We start from the raw sequence: 25,865 nt of genomic DNA, 5'->3' as shown, positions 1-25,865 counted from the left end.
TAAAAAGCCAAAGGCACATAAAAATATATTTCAACTTTAAAAATAACTTAGTTACAGTAACACCTTGCTTGTTTTTACCAACATGTAGCTGACAGTCAAACTTCTGGAACATGGAAATAATATACAGGGGTATATAAGAACCACAAGAAAAAAACCCCGGCCCCTTAAGGTTGTTTGAATATGAAAACAGTAAAATCTTAACACTGCAGAATTCGCTATGGTGAGCCCAAAGGATACAATATACAAAAGAGTCTAGGAAAAAAGAAGGCTTAGGTGTGAAGCGAGTTTTGATTTCCTTCTCACAACATGCTGTAGAGCGCCTTGGAGAGAGTCATGACCCAGCCCTTTCAAACAGCCCGGGTTTCCGCGTGCCTGCAAACAAAATTGAGCCGAGCATCAGTAATGCCTGCTCAAAGTGAGCTCTGACTCACTTCCTCTCTCTTTTTGCCAGGACAGGTTTTTTTTTTTTTTTTTAATTTTAAAAATTATTGTTTTGAAAATTGTTTTTGCAAACAGGGCAAGGCGGTTAAAAAAATATTTCGTAGGAACAGGAACGTTATTTTAGCAAATGCATCACGCGGCTGCAAAAACCCAGCCAGGCAGCTCTTTCCATCAGTTGTGGTTAGCTGAGTTTTTTGTTTTTTGCTTATTTTGGTACCTCTTACTCCAAAGGAAAAGAGCTGACTCCAGGTTACTTATTTTTATCCATGACATTCAGGACCTCATCCAAAAGTGAGGGCCCCAGATCCAGCTGCAGCGAGAGCAGGGAGCCTGTCAGGTCAGAGAGGGAGTCCTCTGATTTAGTCTTCGACTTCATGAGCTCGCAGGAGGCAGGATGCTCAAACATGTCCTCCGCGGGCCAGTCGGAGTACTGTTCAGACAGGCTGGAGGAGTGGCTGTCCCTGCCCTGGCTGGACTGAGATGCAGATCCGCTGGAGCCCCACGAGGTGTCTCCCTGGTGGACTGTCCCGTTGTCCAATAGACTACTTTTCTCCTCAACTTTCTCTTCCATGACAGGCTCACAGCTGAGCCTTGGCAACTTAGGACGCCCAAAGGACTCCTGCTTGGAGTTAAATGTCACTGGTGACAATAAGGGCAGCATGAGAGCCTGGGATCCTCCGATGGTCGGGAGAGAGATGGCATTTTTGAGCACCGGGGAGGGCGTTTCTGTGAACATTGAGTCTGAGGTGCTGTTAGCCCGGAAGAAGTCATTATGTCCAGGGAACTGGCCGGAGTGTGCTTTTTCTTGGTTTCCAGGCAAGAGCTCATAGTTCCCTTGAAGGAAGGAAATATCTCCAAAAACATCATGCTGGCCCTCTTTGCCGATGTGGATGGTGTGACGGAAGTCCCCCAAGGGAGGACTGATCATATCAGGGGACAGGATGTCCCTCAGTTTAAATTTCTTTCCCTTCTTGTTGTTCGCCGCTTTCAGGTAAATTGGGGTCTTGGCTGGCATTCTGGAGTCTAAGAAAGTCCACTTCGCAGGTGGGGAGAGGCGATCTTCACGGGTATCCCACACTTCAGAAAAGCTTTTCTGATAACAACCGTCACATTATTTTTTCCTCAAGTGACTCTGAACTAACACAGGGTCTGAGAGCTCTTGCTCAGTGTAAAACCATGTGTGTCTTCCTGCAGAGCTGGTTACATCATCCAGTTCCTTCCACAGCACAGAGAAGCCTGGAAAAGAAACCAAAGCAAGTTGGGATTGCCCATCCTTTAGGGTCCACTCAGGTCTGCCATTCCTCAGGAATTTTTTATCCCAGTGCCCGGAGATAACGGCAAGGCCACTTTGCATCTAGAACCCAACTTCTTTGCTCCTCCAACTGTGATAAGAACATTACTCCCAGGAAGGAGTCACTAATGTTGCTCTTAGCTCAGGGGAAAACATAAAGGGGGTACTTAGCCCCTAAACTTAAAACATCAGTACTTTTTAAACATGGCCATGGTTCTGAGCACATCTAAGATGGTAGTTTCTCTCTCTTCTAAAAACTGCTGCCAAGGGACTAGAGACATGGGCCAACAGTTAGAAGAGCTTGCTGTTCTTTTAGGAGATCTGGGTTCCGATCCTAGCGCCCACAGGGAGGCTCACACCTGTCTGTAACCGCACTTCCAGAGGATCTAATGTCTTCCGATCTTCATGGTAGTAGGCACACATGTGGTGGCACACATACACACATGCAGGTACATGTACATGCATGAGGGCACTCACATACACAAGAACACTAAACAAAGCAACAACAAAACTGCCATCAACATAGGACCGCCTGGGTCAGTTCTAAAATTGTATTTTCTTTACTCTGCATGCATATTAACAAGACTGACAGTTATGTGTTGCTGAGTTCTGCACACAAATGAAATTAAATGACTAAAAGGAAGGAAGCTGGAAATTATCATTTAGTAATCGACATTGACTATTATATAATGGTTCAAGAAAACCTCACTCGAATGCATTCTTACAAATAAGGAGATGAGACTAAGGGTAAGGGCAGGGGTACAAACACATTGCTGGTCTAGGGGATGTCATGGAATGCTGAGCCCCAAGGACTCCAGGATTTGATAGTATCCGGGGTGAAAGAGAAAGAACTGGTCCAATTCAAAGGAAGCACACTGCGACCACTAATATAAGTCGAGCTGCTCCTGAGCTTCCTCGGGAGCATCAGTATAAGGTGAGTACCCTCTCTCTCAAGAGGCAGCATTCCAATGCCGCTTCCTGGTGTTAACACCTTCACAGATTCAATGGCGGTCTGCTTCTATTCAAAGAACTATGGCAGTGGTCACTCCCTGGTTAGGTAACATTACAGAAGATCCCTTCTAAGCTGAAGAGAGGGAAGGGAAAAGAAGAAGAGAGTAAAGGAAGGGAGGGGTCGAAGAGAGTGAGAACAAAACCAGTGAGGGTAGGGGTGCCCACATATGCCCACATACTGGGCCAAGCTCTGATGGAGGAGGGTCATCTTTCTATCTGTTGCTTTCATTGGTTAATTAATAAAGAAACTGCTTGGCCTCTGATAGGGTAGAATTTAGATAGGCAGAGTAAACAGAACAGAATGTTGGGAGAAAGAAGCCGAGTCAGTGAGTCGCCATGATTCTCCCACTCCAGACAGATGCAGGTTAAGATCTTCCCTGGTAAGCCAGCTCATGGTGCTACACAGAATATTAGAAATGGGTTAGATCAATATGTGAGAATTAGCCAATAAGAGGTTAAAACTAATGGGCCAAGCAGTGTTTAAAAGAATACAGTTTCCGTGTAATTATTTCAGGTAAAGCTAGCCGGGTGGCGGGACACAGCCCCGCCGCTCCTCAATACAGCAAAGCTCCCTTGCTGGTTTGGAGTTAGAAATCTGCTTACCCCAGCTAGCCTCTGATGAGACACAGAACTCTGGCCCAGAACTTGGTCACATCCCAGTGAGGCCTGGGCTCAAAACCCTACCCAGACACCCACAGAAACCATGACTTAAAGTAAGTGGATACCAAGGCAGGTAAATTGTTCAAACCAGCATGGCAGGGAAGAGTGGTTTGAAAGAAGGTCCAGGCATGTCAGCCCCTCCCTTGCTGATGTGAAACCTACGTTTTGAAAATGGCCCTCCATCCCACCTACCCCAGGAGCTGACACCGAGAAGCTAAAATTGCCTTCTCTCACCCCGCTTCCCCTCCCCGTCCCCTGGCACCGAGACTGGTGATCAATCCTCCTAGGGCTGGGTCGGACGGTGGCTTGAAGAGTGTCACATTTGCTTGGTAGCAGCTGGAGGCCCTCTACATCTGTTCCATATTTCTCTCCTTTCAGCAAGAGTTTTAAATTCACTTATCAGTGACAGGTGACAAGGGCTGGGCTCCACCACCCACTGGCAAAGGTTAACAGCTCACTCTGTCTGGGAATCGGCTTATCCGGCAAGCACTGGCATGCTGTCCAGCCTCCCAGGCCTGAGAAGGCAGAGAAGGACAAGGAGAAGACACCCAGCCCCACTTGGCTCCGTGTGTGAGGAGGAGGCAACAGGTTTGCTCTTGCCAAGAGTATGCTGACCACAGAGCTACCAAACATCCGAGGACTCAGGTCCTGATGTTCTTTTTCAGCGCTGCTTTGGGTCTTGTCTCAATAACAAAGGTGAACCCTTACATAGAGGGTGTGGTGGTAAATGCGCTAGGAGGAGGCAGGAGGGTCACGATTTCAAGGTCATCCTGGACTAGTTCAAAACCATTCTGAGATGCACTTGAGGCCCTAGCTTACAAAACCTACAAACACAAAAAGTTGAACCCTGGGAAGACCTCATAGGTACACAGCCCAAAGCCCCAATCTAGGGCCTCCATGACACAGTCCTGCCCCAGAAGGTGGTAGGCAATCCCAGGGAAGAACCCTCCCTGGGGCAGGTTATCAGCACGTGAGGCCAGGACAGCAGCTGTCAGGAAAAAGATTTGCAGCTCGTCATTGATGCCTGCCTTAGGACTGCTCAGGTTATGGAAGGCCAAGAAGTACCTAGGGCAGGGCATTCCAGAACACCAGAGATCAGTTCTCTGCCTCTGACAGGGTCACACACAGCCATTCTGCAAATGAACAAGGGCAGGGCATGGTGGGGAGGAGACAGAGAAGTACTTGCTCTTCTCTGAGGGAGGGGTGTTCAGTACCAAGGAAGGCTTCCTGGCTGGGCCTCTTAAAGCAGTCCCTGCCTGGCTACAGACATTGTGGCCTTTTAGTCAGAGGTTCCCTTGGATTGGTAAATGCTGGGGTTTATGTTGGTGGCATGAAGACAAAAAGAGACCAGAGATACCGGGGGTGGGGCAGGGGAGGACGGGGACAAGGAGGGGGCTGTGACAAGGCTACATATGCGCAGAGAGTAAGATGCCAGACACCATGTGCCAGGCCTAACAGCTGTCAAATACAATGAAAGGGTGTTTGGATTTTTAAACGGAGGATGTCAGACAGAAACACCAACTCTCCCATTTAAAAGAGTACAGTGTTAGGCAGCACCCAGTCCTCTCTCTTGTGTCCTCTCCTGCGATCCATAAATCCTCCCAGCCCTTCTTATCAGCTAGTGCATCTACTTTCCCTTTCCAGGCTCTTGGTTTTTGGGACAGTATTTCTGCTACTGCTTACACAGCTTGAGTCTTCCCTAGTAAGAAGTGGTATTTACTGAGGGCCTCTCTATGTTCCCATAATGCTTCACTCTCCCACTCACAAGAATCCAAGAGACTCCTGCTAGAACACTAAATGCCCCATTTACAAATGAGACACTACAGGGGCACAGACACTGAGTCACCCTGCCAGGAGTGGCAGACTGAACCAGGAGGCTAGGTCCCAGTCTGAGGTGGGAAGACATTTAGAAAACACATTCTCTGAGAATTTAGCTCCCTGGTTATCAAGGGACTGCATTCCAGAGCCTGGTGGAGACATAAATGCATGCAGAGCCAAGGAGGATGGAGAAAGGTTCCTGCTCACATGACAGTAGGAGTGTGAACAGCCCTAGCCTCCATCCAGGGCAATTCGATGATGTCTTTCCAGGCGGCAAATCATGTGCCCTCAGACTCAGGTTCCATATACAGGAGCTCAGTTCATTTAAAGATATGGACATTCTGTGTACAGGCTATCCAATCAAACATTTGTAACAGCTAAGAGTTGGAAACAACCTACAGATCTGTACAGATGGTCCAGCCACTCGAGTTAGTAGTACTTGCATCTAAGAAGGAAAGAAACGTTTAATACAGCCATAGGCAAAGAGCTCAGGGATGTACATGTTCAAAGGAAGAAAAGGTAGGTGCAGAAGTGCAGTCTGTAACCTAACTGCGTCGGCTTGTACATGTATAAAACATGTAAGACACTAACAGTGGTGAGTGTCCTCAGGGAGCAAAAGCGAATGGAAAGGAACCAGGTGGAAAGGGTACATTCATGATGATCCTTTGTGAGTTCAGGTTTCTGAGCCACGTGAACAAACTGGCCATTGTAACAACAAAAATACAACAAATAAATGTGTAGTACTCAGACACTGGCTTACAGAGCCAATTTTGCACGTGGTACTTAGGTCTGGCAAAATCTAGGTGCCCCATGATCAGAGCTTGTTACAACATTCCACTGCCAGCACGAACTGGCTCAGCCGATACTGAGGGTGCTGGGCACTGATATGGCATTGGGCTACCTCTCTGTATCTTTCCCCATTTCCGTCCATCAAGAGCTCGCTGTTCAACCTCCAGTGTCTCCAGCTCTCCGGAGCATTTGTGCACTCTATCTTCCTGATCTTTTAAAGACGGAAAGAAAGGGTTCTGCACACATACTGTTCTCAAACACCCATCCCTTGACTCTGAAATCTGAAGTCTTCATCGTTACATTCTCATAGCGACAGACCATGGTTTTTCTTCTTCTCTATGATGGGAGTTGATAACACTCATCTGGGAAGTTATATTTCTTAGAAGACAAACACTCTGGGCACTGGCAAGGGAAGCTCTGCCAACAAAAGGCCCAGTTCCCAGCCAGCCATTAGGCATCCTGTCTCCAAAAGATAGAGAATATGCAGCTTCTGACAGACATGCTCCTACTTTCAGGTACCTGTGAGAAATCCAAGGATGTTGTGATAGTTTGGATGTAATTGGCCTTCGTAAGCTTATAGTGAGTGGCACTATTAGGAGGCATGACTTTGTTGGAGGAAATGCGTTACTGTGGGGGTGGGCTTTGAGGTCTTCTATGATCAAGTACACAGTGTCTCTGTTTACTTCCTGTTGCTTTCTGATCAAGCTGTAGACAGCACCATGTCTGTCTGCATGCCACCATGCCCCCCCATGATGATAATGATCTAAACCTCTGAAACTGTAAGCCACCCCAATTAAATGTTTTCCTTTATAAGAGTTCCTGTTGTCATGGTGTCTCCTTAGAGCAACAGAAACTCTAAGACAGATGTCAAGACCCAGAATAAGACCACAGAGGATAGTACAGGCATACTTCTGATAGGGAAGGCAGACGGCAGAGTGGCCATTCCTGTATGTCTAGGTAATTCTATGTATGTACTTGTGACTGCCTTAGGCATATATGGCAGACAATGTTTTTTTTTTTTTTAAAAAAAAAGCACAGCAGTAATAATTTGATTATGGAAAAAACTGAAGCATTTCTTCACTGCTAAATTTTTTGGGGAGGCAGGATAAGAAGGTTTCATAACAAAACCTCTGTTTTAGCTTCCATTCTGTTGGGGTCATATATATGTATCACTATGTCCAGCTTTGTTTTTCTTTTATTTTATCTAATTTCTTGGAATAGTGTCTCACTTTGTAGCCCAAGCTATCCTAGAACTCACTATGTAGTCCAGGCATGCTGCAACTTGTGGTTATCCTTTTGCCTTGAGGCCTGCCATGTGTTGAGATTGCAGGCAGGAGGCACCCTATCAGCTAGCTTCCCCACTAGGTCAATCAATCATCTTTATCATCTATTTCCTCTGTCATTCTTTTGGCAAACAAACTAATACTACACATACTGTGATGGCTGTTCTTGGTTGTCAACTTGACTACATCTAGAATAAACTAAAATCCAGAAATGGCGTGCACATCCGTGAGAGATTTTCTGTTTGGTTTGAAGTGGGTGAATGCACATGTAGTTCAGACTTTTGAGGTAGGAAGACATGCGTTTGATCTAAATCTTGAGGAAGGAAGACACACTTTGAATATGGGCCATGCCTTCTGCTGGAAGACTGTGTAAGGACATAGAAGAAGGAAGCCTTTGTTCATTGCTTGCTTACCCTCGCCTTGCTAGCACACACATTCCTTCACTGGCATTGGAGCCTACTTCTTTGGGTTTCCAGAATATGCAGAAGACCAGCTGAGACACCAGCCTGGTGAGACTGAGCAGCTACTAGATTCTCGGACTTTCCATTCACAGCTAGCCACTGTTGTATTAGCTGGACTGCAGCCTGGAAGTCAGCCCAATAAATTCCCCTTATGTATATTGAGAGAGAGAGAGAGAGAGAGAGAGAGAGAGAGAGAGAGAGAGAGAGAGAGAGAGTCATTTCATAAGTTCTTTGACTCTAGAGAACCCTGACTAATACACATAACAAAATAAGTAAGCAGACAGCAAGGGTGTGTGGGGCAAGGGTTATAAAAAACAAATTACTGACTGAGAAATCAGTTCCTGAATTACTCAGGATTGAGAGTACTGTCAACTTACTAGGTGCTGGAAAGAACAAAGAAGTTGAAATTTTAGTGGGGGAAATCCATTTATTTTAAGAAAGGAATGCTTGGTTTGTCTACTAATTATTTTTAGATTCATCCTTAGTTGGGAGAAAAGACACAAAAAAATGTCCTGCATCCTTCAAAACAGGTTACAATGTTAATTCAAAACACACCCCAGAAAACAAGGGCAGGCTGTGTGAGCAGAGGGTGCTGTCTTCCTGAGGTTCCTGAGGGACTTGCTCTTTTCCTTTCCTTGTAGGACATGAATTGGAATTCAAATCCCCTTTCTGACTTCATTACACATCATTCAAAAGCATCTAACTTTTTCCCCACGTGTACTGGGTGTGGGGCCCAGGGTCTAGGCATATGTTCAGGCACTAATCACCAAGCCATATCCCATGCCCAAATTCTGATGGTATCTCCCTTTTGCCCTTTTGCCCCAGCAAAAGTGACCACGAGCCCTCCCCTGGCACCCAGCAACAGCATCACTATCCGCAAGTTAAAAAGCAAAAACATAGTTACTCTTTCCTGTCTAAACCAACAATCTTAGGAAGAATGATGGGATAACCACCCTCCACCTTATTCCCAACTGGAGCATCTTCTGCATAAATCTCCCTGGCAGTAACTCCTCTGTCCCACCATTGCGCTCAAAACTCCCGAACTGCCCTGGTCTCTGGGCTCGACTCTTCGGAAGCATAAGGGCTACCTGGAACATGTTTCTGCATGTTCTGAGGAGGGGACTGGAGCTGAGCAGAGGAAGGTGACTCTAACAGCTGAAAGAAAACTAAGAAAACACTAATCTTCAGTGATCTGAAGGCTTGGTTTCATTTGTAATGAAAAAGAGATTAACTTGTTCAGAGAGGCCTCTAGAGCACCTAAGCAGAAAATACCAGGACACAGTCTTGACCTCTCTAGGGAGGAACCCAGGGGGCTGCCAGAGGGGGTGGAGAATGAACAATGTATATTCTAAAGAACAAGGACTTCACAGGGGGAGGAGTCTGTACCCAGAGCCTCCCCCAAGGAGCCTGTGCGGTCTTAACCCTCCCACCGAGGAACACACTCACTAATTTCCCCAAGGTTCCATTTCACACTCCCCATAAACAGGCCCACAGACGTGCCCCTGAAAAGGCTTTCTGTGCTAACACAGCAAGGTTTTCACTTGCTAATGACTAGCCAACCTTTGGTATCAGGGAAATCCAAGCCTTACTACAAAGGGGCTCCTCAGGCCAGTCCTTTTGCGAACCTCAGCAGGGGTTTCTCCCAGGAAAGAATTTCAAAATTCACAGAGAGAAGAATTTTGGCATTAGACATTCAACACTGAACTTAAAGGGGAAAATAATCCAAGCCCAGAGAACTCTGCAACATCACCCTAAAGGGCATGCCTTTCATAGTTCTGGCCGGTTCTACCCCACCCACCAGAAGATAAGATGCCTTTTCTATTTTTAGAGTCTTATCTCCTGCCCATGGTTCCTAAACTGAGGACAGACCAGCATATTGCAAGACTGTGAGCTTCTGTGAGCCCCAAGTTCCTAGCTGCTGAGCTCTGCCCTGCACACCCTTGCCAGACTGAGCAGGCTGTATTTTATGGACCACTCAGAAAGTCTGAGACAGCCACCTTCAATTATTTATAAATGGGCTTCTCACTTATGATTAAACAACAGCTTATATTTACTTTCCTTTTACAACCCCAATTATACAGGGACCCACAAAAACCGCGTGGGAGACTCACTGCTAATTTACGTACACTCCTTACATTTACAGGACTGAATCGCACTATTTGAAAGGTTTTTTAAAAAGCAAAACTAAATGACAGGACACCCACCTCCCAAGGTACTAACACTTGTGAAGAGAGCCCATTAGGGCGTCTTTTCCTTATAAAAAGTAAGTTACAAGGGCAGCCTATATGGGCATTGATTCCCGAGAGTTATAACAAGGCAAGCTGAGGGCAAGTTCTCTCATGCCTGGTTCATTTTACATGACTGATTTTACAGGGATTTAGCCTCAGTGCTGGACAGGAGTTTGACAAGTAGGAATCCAACAAGGCCGTTACTATGAGCTGCTCACATGCTCCATAACTACTGGATCCAACCTGGTCCGTGACGATACAAGGACAGTATCAATACCGAAAGAATTGACCCTCTTGTTTTCAGCACTGTTCAGTCCTTACAACCTTTGCCCCAAAGCCATGATCTCCCAAGACTGCCTAGGTGCCCAAACCCTGCTAGCATTTACATTGTCAGTTGCCTGTGCCAAACTCTAGTTCTGACAGTAGTACCAGAAATGATGCAAAATAGGTTGCCAGGTGACTAGGAATTCACACTGTGGACACTTCAGGGCACTATAGAGAGGCAAAGCTTTGCTGTTATGCTACATCCTCAAGTTGTGCATTCTGAAAATTCATTTGGGGGCCACAGTAGGGATTTCCAGGCTATCCTCCTAAGTTGTTGGGGCTGTCTGTAGTAGTCACACACACTCCCTGATGGGTTATAACAGGCTTCTCTGTATCACATCCTCTCTGGACATGTGGCCACTCCACTGTCAACCATGTCTACAGAAGACTCCCCTAGGTTAATTACACACCTGATGTATGCACATATTTGAATGAGGGCATGCATGCTCTCTAGGCTGAAGCTCCTCTACAAGCACAAACTGGGTCATATTTATCATCCTCTCTCCTACAACAATCACACAGCACACAGTAAACTTCAAATTTGGAAATAATCCATAACCAATTTGATTTTTCCATCACAAGAGACAGGTTGATTGACTCAAAGAAAGCAACCCACAGTGCAAATTACTCTGAAGATGAGGCAAATCTGAAATGCCCGGCTCTCTAAAGAATTTAGACATGTAATAGCAAACAGACAGACAAGTGCTTGCTGTGGCCCAGGCAGGTTTTAGCTCATGGAATACTTAGACCACACCATCTAAGAAACGGTCTTGAATTAAGTCCATGTTTCGGGTCAGTTAGCAGGAGCCAGAATTTCTTCCACATCTGGACTGTTGATTTGATATGATACCTATCAACTGAAACTATCTCTCCCCCAAGTCCAGCAGCACCAGAAAGAAGGATACCTTGAGATCACAGCAGCAACGATCAGAAGACACAAACCTGACCTTGCCAGACACCCAGAATGCCTGGAAAAGGCCTGCGCACTTGCCCCAGCAGCTCTAGCTGGCTACAACTTCTTAGTATTTTTGTTGTTATGAAAAATAATCTCAAAAGGAATTTGACTTTGTGGTTAAGGTCAAAAGATTAAAAATTTAAAGCAACAAGAAAACCTCTGAGCCTCAAGGAAAGAAAACAAACATCCTGTTCTTAGAAAATATCCAATGCTGTTAATTCTTTTTCCAGAGGAAGCGCATGCACGTGACAGTGCGCAGTCTTAGGGCTCAACTGCAAGGGGACAAAGGCTTCTTCCGTCACTGCTCACACTTTGCTCCCCTCCCCACTTTCTGAGACCAAGGATTCTGTGTTCCTAGGAATGTCCTCCGCACCTTCTCACCATCAAACACTACCCACAACATCCTCTGCTTCCCAGTCACTTCCTTCCTGGAGGAAGTTTTCCCAAACTCACCTCACATAATCCTGCTCCACTGCTGTGTGACCTGGAGGCATTCTTAGGTATTGTGTAGAACTTATGTCATTTTCCTGTTTTCTGGCTTTGTGGTTTTTAGGCCTATCTCAAGAGTAAGGTGAGCCATGGTGCTAGAAACAAGAGCTACGGTTGAGTCTTTTTATATGCTGGCCACTAACAGAAGCCCCTCAGTTTTCACTGTCTAAACTCTTATTTTCTTTCTGCCCATCTATTATGTCAAGAGCCCACAATAGGCGAGACAGATCTAGGCCCTTACCTGTTTTGGTAAATAAAAAGTTTTATTGAAACACCCCAAGAACAGGCATTTGTGTTTGCGTTCTCCTCAGATCAACCATTCTCCGCAGGCGGTAGTTTTGCACCCCAGCAAGTAACATGTAACAAACATCTGCAGACATTTTTGATACTGCCGCCCTAGGTGGAAGGGATTGGTCAGTGGAACCTCATGGACACAAGACAAGAATGCTGCTGAACACCATCTATTTCCTAGAATAGTCCCTCAAAGAAATAACTATCAGGCCTTGAGCCTCAATAGAACCGAAGCTGGGAGACCACAGCAGAATTGCCACTGCCCTACAAGGTCAGCAATGACAGCTGGGCAAAGAATGCAGGTGGCCCTCAAAGCATGAACTATCAAGTGACCCCTTACTGAAGGGTTTGAGCCCCTGCTTTAGAAGCCTGTATCTCTACAGGACGAGGGGATTGTTGTCCATCCCAGCTCCTCAATCACGCCCTGCACATGGCCTCAACTACCATTTCCGATGATAACTTTCAGAGTAAAACTTCAGCTCACACATACCTACGTAATCCTAGACCAGAAACACTTAAAGTCATCTACGGACCAGGGCTGCTGTGCAGGTAAAGAAATAGAAAGTAAGCTCTTAGAAACATTGCCATAGCAATGAAACACATAGTTGATGTTTTGTTTTCTCACCGAATTGGCTCCTGATAGGTCCGGGGTTGCACACTGTTGAACTTGTGTGGGGTCCGAGCACAGATCTCACTGTGCAAAACAGTGGTTCTTTTCAGAGAATTTAGGAAGCTCTAGATTTCTCTCCTGCATTCTGGGGTTCCCCACTTTGCTTTCCTGGGAAACTCCATCTTTCCTCCCTCTGTCTTCCCATGGTCAGGGCTTCCTGCACTTTCTTCTCTTTGTAAATGCCAAAACCCAGCTGTTGTTGAACTTCTCCCCAGCCACAGCCTCCTGCCAAGTCCCAAGTCCTATCAGCGGGTCTCTCTCCTCACTAGCCCCACAACCACTCTGTTGTGCATTTGCCTCCTATCTTATCCTAGAATCGCCCCACCATCTTAAAACCCTTTAGGGCCAGGCCCACCCTTACAGTCTGGAGATAGGTTAGCCCATGACCACGTGGGCATCTGACGTCACCAACTACCACACTGTACTGTAGTTACTGCTTCCTTGCCCAACACCCCCATTAGGCTGTCAGCCACGAGAACGAACTATCTTACTCATAGAAGGTGCTAAAGAGAGCATATATTTGTGAAAGTGATATTTAAAGGGGAAATGGCTTCTACCCATGACTGCAGAGTGAGAACAAGTGTGAACAAGACTATCTTGGACCATTCAAATCTTGCAGTTACACTCAGGTCCAAGAGTGAGACCCTCTTAAAACGATGAGCCCACCTTACTACTCCTTCCTCTTAGAAGGAAATGAGTTCAGGAAAACTTGACTCAGGTGGCCTAATAGACATATGAGAAACTCTCAGCAAACTGCAATGGGCATTCTATAGCAAAGGGGAGCCTGAGGAGCAGGCGACGGCCATAGGAAAGGACTCCACTTGGTGTGAGAGCAGATTCCCAGGATTTAAGGAGGACGGAGTGTCCTAAGGCCTAGAAAATACTTGTCTCCATCTGGTCACTTACAGAACCTTTGAAAAACTACAGCGAGTGGTCAAAAACACACAGTCAAACTGTTTTCACAAAAGGGATGATGAGACTCCTTGTTGGCTGTTGCGTCTATTTTTAGTGAAATTGAGAGACACAGCTAAGCAGGCACTGGCAAGTTCATGCAGAACCCCGTTTCTTTGCTTCTTTGGTGAGAGCTGCTAGGGGGTAGTGTACATATGAAACTGATTTTGGCAATGATAGGACGGATGACTTGAAGGACATAGCAGCTGCATTCATCTCTAAACAACATGGGACCCACAAGAATCCCTCCATGTGCCGATGGCAGACTGGGTATAAAATTACCTTAAAAGACTCGAGTAGGGCAGGATGAAGTCAACAGGAATCAAATGAATAAGTAGGAAGTCCTGCATTTGGGTTAAAGCTAATTGCATAATCACGTCAGTGCAGAAAGAGGCAGGATGTGGCTGGCAACTCTTATAAAAACAGACCTGGGCATTAGCTTACCACAAGCTTACTTGTGAACTGACATTTGGAGGTACTGGCTGAAAAAGCTAAAGTCCCTGGGGGTTCCTTGCACAGACCCCAAGCAGCCCGAGACTTTTCCATAGCCTGCTCTGCTGCACCCCATCTGGAGACCCCATGTAATATGGTGTTCTAGATGCCAGGGCCCATCACAAGACTTTCTACCAGTTCACACCATTTCTGCCCCTGTTCTTGTATCATGGTGCTAATCAATGCCCGTGGCTTCCTCTTACGATCTGAGCTTCCTCCTCTGCAAACCTGAAATACACGGTGCCAGAATGAACACCTGGCAAAGGGTTTGTGAGCAATGAACCCCAATCCATAGGACAGGCAGCTGCTTTGGCTTTAATTCCAGATATAGTCAAGATGACAACCAAGAATAGCAGTTACAGAAGTTTCTTCCAATTTTACTTCTTTTAAACTTTGGAATCTGGTCACCTAACTGATTGTTTTAACTAAAGTGTAAAGTCTTCCAAGTGGTGTGGCTCTAAAAGTAAAACTTTCCACTCAAGACAAAACTGAACATGAAACAATCCCTGTTTTGATTCCATACACAGCAGCTGAGACCTGGTGTGTTCCGCCAGGCTGGTGGCAGCAATCTCCTCCCAGGTGAGCCATTGGGTTATGAAGGATCTAGAATAAAAGCCACCAGCATGACCAAGCTTCCCGTCAAAACCCAGCTCAACATGACCAGAAGACATTTCACTCCAAAGACATCTGAAACCATGCCTACCTAGTTTGGTGCTATGGCCTCCTAGAGAGACCCCAGTGGCTCAGCTTGTACAGTCTGAGTACAGACAGTCACCTAGCCCAAGGCTGGCTCCTCATATAGTCATCAACAACTATCAGCCAGGAAAACCTGTGCAGTTCCAGGCGCTGCTCTGGAAAAGGAGGCCACAGCAATGACACACAGTGTGCTGAGAAGGAGAAGTGAGCGCAGTCTCAGATAAAAGGCTCACAGGCTATGGCGCGGCCTGTGACAGTGACAGGAACTCCAAGCAGCCGGTGCTCTCAGTGGACAGCTGGGCATCCCAGTCCCCAGGGCAAAAGCAGCCTCGGTGGAGGTTACTACTTCTCAGTTGTTCTCCAGAAATGTTCTGGTGCAGGCTCCCCAGTTCCATAGCATCCTCAGATGGCATGGCCGCCACATGGCCACCAGGCCACTTCCCCTTGAATTTGAATGTTCTATAGCCAAGAAAAAATGACTTTAATAAGCTAGGCAAGTGACAATAACTTCTTAACAATTGATAAGACACTAGAGGAAGAGTTGGACGGTATGGCTGGGATTAAATTTTCCACTTGATGCTTCACTGGGGAAATGAGAATGCTTAGATAAAGCAGGCTCAGGCTCTGCCTCCAGACGGCTTAATTAGGCAGGCATAGGAATTAATAAATTATTGCTACGACTGTTTCTTCTCACAATCTCAGCACTCAGGGAGTAGAGGAACGGGGCCTGTGAGTTAGTTCTAAGCCAGCCTGGGATACACAAGACCCTCTCTCAAAAAATAAATGAATATTTTTAAAAGATCACTTGAAATGTAGTAAGTACCACACAGAAAAAAGCCCAGGATACTATGACATGCCCCAGAAAAGGAAAAAGAATGATAATTATAGGAATTTAGAGCTGGCTGCCCCTCCCATTTCTTCAGATGAGAATAGAAGCCACCTGGAGAAGGGGAGTATCTGCCTTGTGAACAGCTGACCACCCCAAAAGTGTATGGCCTCCACTCCTGCTGGGATTAAAAAAAACAAACAAACAAATGTTTTCAGCCTGAACTGACCCTAGACAAAAATTAAATGAAGGGGGGAAAATCAAAGACATTCCCAAATAACCAAACCAGATCCCACCAGAAATGTCTTTGTGTGTTTTAAAGATGAGTGCAGTCTGAATGAGTGTGACGTATTTGAAAAGTACTGGCCTTTCTCAACTAGACTCATGACAGAGATCTATCATTGACAAAATGTGTCTATAAATATGACCTTCAGGATGTCACCAGAACAAGACAGATTCCCAAATGTGTAAGCTGTCCAAACAGACGCCTGCCTTTGAAGTCCTCCAGCCTGCTCTGGCTCCTTGGGCGAGAACTGCTCTTCTCCAGCCCAAGGCCACTCTTTATTATTAGCAGGACAGGCTCTGCTAACAGGTCACATGGCTCCTGGCTTACTGAAATCTAGAGCTAGAGATGACCTGTTAGAGATGGGAAAACAGACTCCGAGAGAGGCCAGGATCACACCGTTCAGATCCACACCAGATACCATCCTGTTTTCAGATCTAGTCCTTGCTACATTTTGATTGTCCCCAGGTAAATCTGGGTTAGTTTTACCAAACAGAACCGCACCATTGATTTGCCAGCATCCTTCCGGCATGTTCTTCCAGCTCTATGCCTGGACTGCCTGCAGCTGGGCAGGCTGCAAGGCGCGGAAGTCTGCACAGCTGTCACTTGATGCACCTCAGAGTGAACTTTCTACCAGAGTAGTCCTGCAGCCTCTGTAAGGGCCAAACAACCTGAGACAGAGGAGGGGTTCTCTCTCCACAGAGAGGGGCACTGCACACCTGTGTCGCAGGGACTCTGCAGAAGCCGGCAGGAAGGGGACATCATCAAACTGGCTTACCACAGAACTCTTTCTGATGGCTCTGAGTCTTGAGGAATGCTTTATGTGTCACCCCATTGGGTCACTGCAGGAATGTGACCACTGCAACACTGTTTAATAAAGAGCCCAAGGCTGGAAGGCCAGTCCTAACTTTTTGAAAATAGCAAACAGCTTTTCTAATCACAAAATATCTTTTGTTTTTAGCTCCCCGCTTCAGAGTTCTATTGTGAACTAATCATTTAGGCCAGCAGTAACAACCACACAAACTCATGGTGGGAATCATCAGCTTCCATAAACAGTTTGGCTTCTTAGGAGTTGTCGTTTTTCAGGGTGACGGGGTGGAGGCTGCTGGGTACTGGGGTACTTGCACATAATTTCAGGATTAAGGAGGCTGAGGCAGAAGGATTAAGCATTCAAGGTCAGCCTGGGCTTCAAAAATCAGCCTGCTTCAAAAATCAAGACAAGTAGGGCAGTGGTGGTTGTATGTCTTTGATGCCAGCACTCGGGAGGCAGAGGCAGGTGGATCTCTGTGAGTTCGAGGCCAGCCTGGTCTACAGAGTGAGTTCCAGGACAGGCTCCAAAACTACAGAGAAACCCTGTTTCTAAAAGAAGAAGGAGAAGGCCAAGGCACAGGCGGAGGAGGCAGAGTAGGAGGCGGCGAAGGAAAAGAAGGAGGAAGAGAAGGAGAAAGAGGAGGAGGAGGAGGAGGAGGAGGAGGAGGAGGAGGAGGAGGAGGAGGAGGAGGAGGAGGAGGAGAAGGAGAAGGAGAAGGAGAAGGAGAAGGAGAAGAAGAAGAAGAAGAAGAAGAAGAAGAAGAAGAAGAAGAAGAAGAAGAAGAAGAAGAAGAAGAAGAAGAAGAAGAAGAAGCAGCAGCAGCAGCAGCTACAGCAGTTGGGGAGTTTGAGGCCAGCCTAAGCTATGAGACCCTGTCTGAAAAAAAAGAAAGAAAGAAAGAAAGAAAGAAAGAAAGAAAGAAAGAAAGAAAGAAAGAAAGAAAGAAAGAGAAAAAATAAGAAATAAGAGAACAAAAATCAAAATTAAGACAAGAAGCAAAAACAAACCACAACGAAATAGCCGTCATTTTCCTGTCTCTATTATAAAGCTATCCAGTCAGAGCTTTTCTACCAGAGGCCGCCACACACTGTTATCACTCCACTCTGGCAGAAGTTGTCACTGAAGTACATTGAGGCCAAAGAAAACATTATTATTTTTTTTTTAAAGAGAAAACAACAACAAAAACCCTTCCCTGATTTAGCTGCTACTTGCTGTAAAATTGGCTAGTTTCTTGTCATAGTTTTCAGGATCTTGTTTTGTTTTGTCGTCTTTAAAGGAAGAGAGCAAAAAGAGAGAAAATTCCAGATCAAGTGGACAGGCCCAATTCCGGGGCAATTTCCAGACCTTGTCCTGGGTACCGACTTCCAATGAGTAGCAGGGGCTAGGACTGTCCTGGGCAAGGGTGCATTAAGCCTCTTTACTCTATCTTTCACATCAGACATCTATCAGCAGCATCCAGGGTGTGTGCACCACCGTCACAGTCCCCTTCTGCCAAGGACAGAGTTCAGGGCCTTCCTGTCCAACCCCCTGTAGTTCCTGACTATCCTGGACCTCTCAGGCTGAGGGCCAGGGGCTGCAAGCCAGGCCTCCTGGGTAGAACAACTTACCAGGCATGGTTCTTTAGCCCTGTTACCTCTGACTGATCCAAGGACATGGCCCACATAGGGGGTGCATTCATTTCTGGGTGCTGGAATGCCTTGTTCCCAGCTGGGGCATGACTGTTTGGTGTCAAAGTCCCACGTTGTCACCTAGTGCATCTCTCTGGTTATGGTATAAACTGCTTAGACCAATTCTAGCAGTTCCATGCTAGCTCTGCTCAACAAAGTCACCACATACAAGACTGAGCCACCCTTAATAATTAAGTAATTCAAGTCTCATTCCCTAAGGCTGGTAATTACTTCCTCTGAGTGGTGATATGGTGAGAGAGAATAATATAAAATGAGTTCCTTTCCAGAGGCCAAAAGCCATAACAGTAATCATATTTAATAGCTCCCCCACCCTTCCTCCCAGACAATGGAGGTGTGCTCTTCAGTACTAGGTCAAACATACCTGAGTTCAAACCCTGTTCTGCTGATTCGCTGTGTAACCTTCAGCACCTAAGTTCTCATCTGGAGAATAAGTACCCCACCATCTATCTGAAAGACTGGCTATGGAGTTCTATGAGACCATCACCTAAGACAAGTCATTTCTCCAGCACCCCACAAGCACAGTATGCAAGATCCAAGCAATGTGCCTAGGCAGCCTGACACCAAGTCAATAACTTCAGGCTTTCCCAGTCCGTAAACTCAAAAAGGCACCAACTTCCATGTAGAGTTAGCCCCTCAGGCACACCCCCATTTAGGTACACTCTTTACTGTCTAGTTGTGGACATTTGGGCAAGCTGCTAACTGGCCTGTCTTCGGTCACTACAGCTACACTATAATGCAGATCTAACACACCTTCTTTCTGGAATGATTTAGAAATAAAGGAGGCAATGCAGGCAACGGGAAGAGCGCTTAGCTTAGTTTAGGGGCAGGTTTTATGCTGGAATTACCTTTGATGTTCCCACAACATGGCCTGTTAGAATTCTCTGACCTGCACCCAGAAGAGATTTTGTTTCCGACAAAATCCGCTGCTAGTCTCAAATGGCTCAACTTCGTGTACAGGAAACATAGTGTGTTTAAAATACAACTCTAAGTTCTTAGTGTATGAACAGAAAAACTGGTCCGTGGGATTCTAGTTAGAAAGAAATTAGGCTGAGCCTATATGAAATCAGACTGAAGTAAGAGCCATAGTAATAATGATGATGATGATACTACTAATAATAATTCAGTGCAGTATTCCTGGGGGCTTTTTAGGTGAGGAGTTGTATTCCACCCACTGGATAAATGCTACATCTAATGGGCAAAAAGCTTGTGAAAACTTTACAGCTTGGCTAAAAACTGTAGGGTGATATAGGTTAAAGCAATTTTATCCCCAATGCTATTGGATAGCAGGAATTTTACAAGTGGAAAAGGGCAGCTTTTGTGAACATGTCAGACATAAAACAAAACACCTTGCTAAAGGGGAAGCTGGAGAGCAGACAGGACCAACCAGCTCGGGGAGCCATTCTGCAGTCCCTGGTCCAGCTTTCTATGCATCCTGGATCCCATTTGAGTTCGCAATAAAAAGCAAAAAGAAAACAAGCCGTACTTTAGCTGCCTTTCTAGGTCCCCTTCTAAAGCAAGGCAGAATTTCAGGACTCAGATTAGCGGGGTGGGAGGGAGCTCATCTTACTTCATGTCTTCAGGGGCTGCCTCAGCACCATGTTCTAATCATGGAATTCAGAATGCAAATCTTTAGCAGATGAGACGGCTGGAAAACAGAAACTGCCACGGACCCAGAAGGCTTCCAGAGCTCCCCTCTAAACATCCTATCTGCCAGCCCAAGGGCTGGTAGTCCTGTTTCATGCCATGGGTGGGGCCTATTGGGAAACCCAGGCCCATTCAGAGGGACCGTCAACCATTCCTTGAATATAGATCTCTCGTTTATTTCACACCTGACAGTGCCAGCTAGACATTTCACAACTGCCTCATGTCTGAGTCCTTCATTCTGAAAAAGGTGTTTGTGTATACTTATAGCTGAACTGTCCATCAAACCGCAATGGTGAAGACTTCTAGAACAGTCCAGAAGTTGGGCTTCCTAGTTTGGTCGTTAGATGAAAGATCTTTTTATAAGTCCGAATATTGCTGGTGTCTTCTAATGGACTTAAGAGATACCTCTGGGGCATGCTGGCTGCTTCCTGGGGAGGCTTGCTTCTCCCTGTGATGTTAAGGGGAAATCCTAAGTCTCGGTCTGCTATTAAAGCAGGGACATCTGCCACCCTCCTAATATTTTCAAGGCCAATGCCCCTCCTCCATACCCTCCCAGAACTCGAGGATTTTTGCAAGGGCTACATGCTGCCAGGGTGGGAGAAAAGCAGAAAAAAATCTTCTCTCCCTAACACATCCATCAGTTCCCTACCTAGAGCCCCCACACACATTGCACACAGCAGCAGCCCGCTCCCCCAAACACACCAAGACTGTAAAGATTCCTGCTCCAGTCCGGGACTGACATTCCTCTTCCCACTCTCATTCTAATTCACTCACTTTAAAAAAAAAAAAAAAAAAAAAAAATGTAGTTACTTGACTGTCAGCCTGGGCTACACTCTGGGGCTTTTACTCCTTTCAACACAGATGTCCTCCCAGTTTTGATGCTGCTGTCTGCGTAGCTCGTCCATGCCACAGCCGGCTCGGTAATGTAACATTCAAGTGCATATTTATTTTTAAACTGACCTCTCCTAGACGGTGCTGTATAAAGAAGGTCCTGCCAAAAAAATATGCTACTTTCTATTTATAAGATGAAACACATGCCTTCCCTTCCCAAAGGCGAGAGGGGGGTGGAGTATAATAATTCATAAAGAAAAAATGACTGGCCATATCCATTCGTCCTCACATGTCTGTGTCAAGACACTTAGTGAGGAAGAGAAAAAGAGGAGGAGGAAGAAGAAAGATCTTGCAAACGCTTCAGTTGTTCAGAAACCGCAGTCAAAAAAGAAAAAAAAATTTCAACTGCCATATCTGCAGGTTGGAGCCTCAGTTACAATGCGCTGCCTGTCAGCAAGGAAACAGCAGAGCTGCGCTGGGCACCCACATGCGTCGCCCTGGTGCAAACACCACTAAAGGGGCGCGGTAGCCAAGTGCGGTTTGTTCTGATGGAAAAACGCAAAGGCGCCCAGAATGGCTGTCATTAACTCGGAGGGGGCCCTGCAGCCTGCAGCCCCACCCAAAAGAAGTCGGCGCGGACGGCAGAGCTCTGCGACCCGATCCCCTCCCGGATCGCTACACGTCCCATTTGGTCCTCTGGACATCAGCTCAGTGCCCTAGGTTATCCTCGCACCCTTTTTAAGTCTTCCGAGCCCAACACCAGCACGAGCTGAAGGGAACTTAGGTTGAGGTGGGACAGACTCACAGGTGAAGAGGCAGTCTGGGTTACACACTCACTCACCGGCAGTCGCCGAGGCTCACTTCTGCCCGGGGGCCGGGCGTCGGCCAGGGTCGCCTCCCGAGGGCGCAGGCAGTCCTGGTCGGTGCGAGCAGATCCCGAGGGGGGCAGGGGCGACGGTTCACTGCACGATCTGCTCCGGGGACTGTGCGCGGAGTCTCCCGGGAGGCAGCGGCCCCGGAACGGGGTTGTCGGTGTGCGGCCCGCTGCTGTGCTGCCAGCGGCCGTTGGAAGTGCCCGCGACACTGAGCGCGCGGCGGCCAGACGCGCGGTCTCAACCTGCCGAGGGCGGGGCGGGGCGCGGGGGGCGGGGCGGGGCCCGGAGCGGGGCGGGGCCGGTGAGGGCAGGGCGGGGAGAAGGGTGCTGGCAGCGGGGTACCCTCCCTCCGCTGTACCTGTCCCCGGTCCCGCGCGACAGGAGGCGCGGCCGCGGGCTCTTGGAGGACAATGGGAGCCCACTGTCACCTCGCAGTCCCACTTCTCCCGGGATGTGGCTTCTCTCCAGAGGCAAAGCCGCCTAGGGCTCTCTCGGGCACAAAGAAAAGTGGCGGGGTACTCCCTTCAAAGAGGTGGCCCCGGAGCGACGCTGCCCGTGCGGTGCGGGAGGACAATAGGACTCCGCCCGCACCCGGGACCCTCGTGTCCCCACGTGCTCACCCTCGTGTCCCCGCCTCTCCCTGTCCTACCTAGCCCATCTAGCAGTGCGAAGCTTCGCCGCAGAGGGAGGGGATCTGCGGTGAAGAGGGGCCACCTGATCGCGTCGCCGCAGCGCGGCCGCAGCTCCCCCAGGACCCCCAAGCCGCAGTAGCTCCCGGGAGAGAAGGGGAGGGTCGCTCGCTGTCAACGAGCTGCTCGCTCCCCTCGCAAGCTGTCGCCAAAACCCGGAGCGTGGATCTGGCGCTCAGGGGACGCGGGGCTGGAGGCAGAGATCCTGCGGGATCAGGAGAAACGCAGACGCAGCAGGTTTTTCCTGTCCGGAGGGAGGCGACTCCCTCCCTCCAGGTCTTTCAGAGATTGACCTAAAGCTGCGGAAGCGGTGGTGGCTCTCCCGGACGCTCGGCCAGGCGGCGCGAGGGGCGCAGCTGCTGCTGCTCCGGACCGTAAAATTCCGCCCGTGGCGACACCTGCGCCTGTCGGTCACCCCCCAGGGCTTCACAACGTCCCGCCCCTCTGTCCCTGAACCTCAGTAGGAACCCAGTGAATTGTGTTAATTGTCTTAATCGGCCGGCCGCCTTCTCTTCCTTCTCCCTTCGTCCGCCTGGTAGGAGACAGGAAAAGGTGGCGTTTTCCGGCGGTGAGGTCCCCGCCGGCTTGGTTGACCTGGAAAAGGACCTGGAACCCGAAGGAATCCCATGCTCGGGGCCTGGCTCCAACTCTGGGACTCTCAGGTTGCCTGGAAATACTGGCACCACGGGGAGCCGCTCTGGAGACTTTGGCTTCCCAAAGCGGTGTCGGCTTCAGGTCATCACAGGGCTGCCCCGAATCGTTCTGAAACCTTAGACTGGGGTACACGTTAAGCCGTGGTCGTAAACCACTGTCGATGTTAAGGTGAAGCTGAAAAGGAAGCGGACACAACTGCTCAGGAAAGCAAAAATACTTGGGTGGAGTGTTAAAGGCCTCAAAGAAAATAATAGTTGGCAGGTTAAATGGCCATGAGGTCGGAAGTCAAATATAAAACTGCAGAAGCGATACCAGAATTTTGACAAGTAAAACAGTAGTGAAGATAAGGGACCCGGCACTGTTTCTTTTCTTCAACTGAGGACTGCTCCCAAGTTTCTTTTGGCAGATACCTGGGCTCTACTCCGGATTCCTCAGAGTTTTACAGGGGTTCATATTTCAAAATATATGTTCCATTTGGCACTAATGTATATATTTTATATATGAATTTATTGAAAAATATTAAATGTTACTGGCCTAGTTAGATAAAGGTATTCTTATAAATATTTATGCACAGCTTTCATTACATATGGTATTTTAAAAGTACAAATATGCATGCACATACATTTATGAAATACCATATGAAAAATTCCTTTTGCACACATAAAGACATTCCTTACACATATGTCTTGTGTGTGATTTTTTTATTTGTTCTATTGTTAGCTGCTGTTCAAAGCAGGCCATTTCCACATGCAAAGTCAATAATTTCTTTTACAGTTTGTGCAAACATAGGGTGGCAGGTGGCTAGAGGTTAGGACTTTTAGCCCCAAACCCTGTTTTCACTTGTGTTTCTGTCACTCTAGATGGTCTCTACCCATCTTTTTAAATCGGTCCTTACCTCTGAGCCCTGAACAATGCCTGCATAACCTACCTCTTTGAGGTTCCTGGTAGTGCTGGTCTAATTTGCCCTGACTTCGTTGAGGCCCTGTGTTACTTGTGTTGAACAAATCATGCTGTGAATTTTCTTTCCAAATGAGTTTGTTTCCTGACTTAGGGCAGCGTTTTAGGTTTCATGGGTTTAGACATTACTCTTGGGAGGTTTTCCTGCTAAAGAGGAAGAAAAACTTTTCTTTGAGAAGACTGGGGAGTTTCGCACTCTACTCTGAAGGAGCGGGTTAAGCCTTGAAAACCATCAATGAAGATCTTGGAAGCCTGTGACTAATATCTGTAGCACACAGGACCAATGGATGAGTCTTTTTCTATTAGTTTTGACTCCAAAGAAGAGCTGAATGTTGGATGTGCCCCCTCCCCCCAGTTTATACAAGATACAGGACAGCATGCCAGCTTATATAGACAGGGGCTGTCCACAGCTGCTCACAACAGAGTGTGGCCGGTTCCATGTAGCCTTGGCTGACCTGGTACTGGATATGTAGGCCAGACTAGCCTAGAACCATAGAGATCTGCTTTTCTCTGCCTCCCTTCCCCGAGTGCTAGGATTAAAGATGTATGTCACCACATCCAGAAACCCTTTTCATTTTTTGAGACAGCATCCTACACAGCCTACCTAGCCCGGCCACCAATATCCTACATAGCCAAGAATGACTTTGAACTCTTCCTCTTGCCTCAGACTCTAGAGGGCTGAAATTCCAGGCATGCACTGCCTTCCCTGGCTGGCTCCTAGCAGTTTTTTTTTTTTTTCAATTCCTTATCACCTCTTTAACTTCCTCCAAATGAAGCCAGACCAGGCTGGTGTTGGCTCCACTGGCTTGGGTGGGGTGGGGCGGGGAGAGGAGGGTTACACAGGAACCCTGTCACGTGGGCTTTTGTGTCAGGCTGCATTTCTCCATCTCTTGCTGGCTTTTCACTCAGCTTTGACCATACCAGACTCCAAGCTGCCTGCAGTTTCTGTCGGTGGAGCCCTGCCCTCCATCCATCCTCGGCACTTTCCCCGCAGCTTCAAAGACTCCTTTCTCTGTTCATCAAGATCTTTTTTTTTTTTCAAATAAGACTTCAAGGGTGAGGCTTTCCCTCCTCTAAAATAGCAGCCCCGCCCAAATTCCCTTTCCCTGAATAAGGCAGGAAGAACAGTTTCTCCAGGACCTGGCCTGACATTATCTGTATTTATTGTCTTGGTCATGGCCGGTTTCTGCAATGTGCAGACATAAAGTATTTCGTGGTCTGTGTACCTAAAACAGGACCGGGCACATAGTAGGAGATCAGTAAGAGCTGCTGGATAAAAACCCCTTCATAGTAATCAGCAGCTAGTATGAACGTCCTGCTTACGAACTCTAGAGCTACAGGATAATGTTATATTACACATTCCTGGGATACACCGCACGAATGCTGAGACCAAAATTTCAGTTCCTTCTCTTTAGTCTAACCGAACAAGAAATACAAAACACATGGAACGTTTTAAGTTCTAAGATTCAAACATTTGAAAGTAAGGCTCACAAAAAATGTCTTTATAGTCCATGTATAATGCATAACTATTTTTCTCCTGGCAAAGCTGAAATATACTCTTGTGTGCTCAGCTGGGGTTTTCCTCCCCAAATGCCACGTTCAGACTGAACTGAGGCATGCATGTTCTCCATTATTCCCCCCAAGTTAGATCTAAGTGTCGGGGTTTGGGGATTTGGGGGGCTGTGGTGTTAAGAAAGTGGAAGACGTGCTCAGGATGAAACCCAGGGCGTGTGCTGGGCACTTATTCCATCATTGAT

At 47.2% G+C, this 25,865-nt stretch overlaps 1 protein-coding gene across 2 annotated transcripts; it reads right to left on the bottom strand.

The window, feature by feature from the left end:
• On the bottom strand, positions 1–23,011 carry Cdc42ep3 (CDC42 effector protein 3). 2 transcript variants are annotated; one of them, XM_057768414.1, is made up of 3 exons: positions 22,458–23,011; positions 21,775–22,296; positions 1–1,677 (listed from the first exon to the last, which is right to left on the bottom strand). In XM_057768414.1, exon 3 carries the CDS (start codon positions 1,454–1,456, stop codon positions 692–694), a length of 765 nt encoding a protein of 254 aa, XP_057624397.1. In that variant the 5' UTR covers positions 1,457–1,677; positions 21,775–22,296; positions 22,458–23,011; the 3' UTR covers positions 1–691. The 2 variants fall into 2 exon arrangements, with proteins under 2 accessions (XP_057624397.1, XP_057623612.1); XM_057767629.1 differs by having other exon boundaries at positions 21,775–23,011.
• Between the last annotated feature and the right edge of the window lie 2,854 nt (positions 23,012–25,865).

The sequence above is a fragment of the Chionomys nivalis genome, chromosome 1 (assembly GCF_950005125.1).
Source record: "Chionomys nivalis chromosome 1, mChiNiv1.1, whole genome shotgun sequence".
In the NCBI taxonomy this organism is placed as follows: domain Eukaryota; kingdom Metazoa; phylum Chordata; class Mammalia; order Rodentia; family Cricetidae; genus Chionomys; species Chionomys nivalis.
This window is presented reverse-complemented; position numbering and strand designations above follow the sequence as displayed.

What these genes read in the sequence shown, in the direction of transcription:
- Cdc42ep3 (XM_057767629.1), bottom strand. Translation starts at nt 1,456, where the DNA reads ATGCCAGCCAAGACCCCAATTTACCTGAAAGCGGCGAACAACAAGAAG.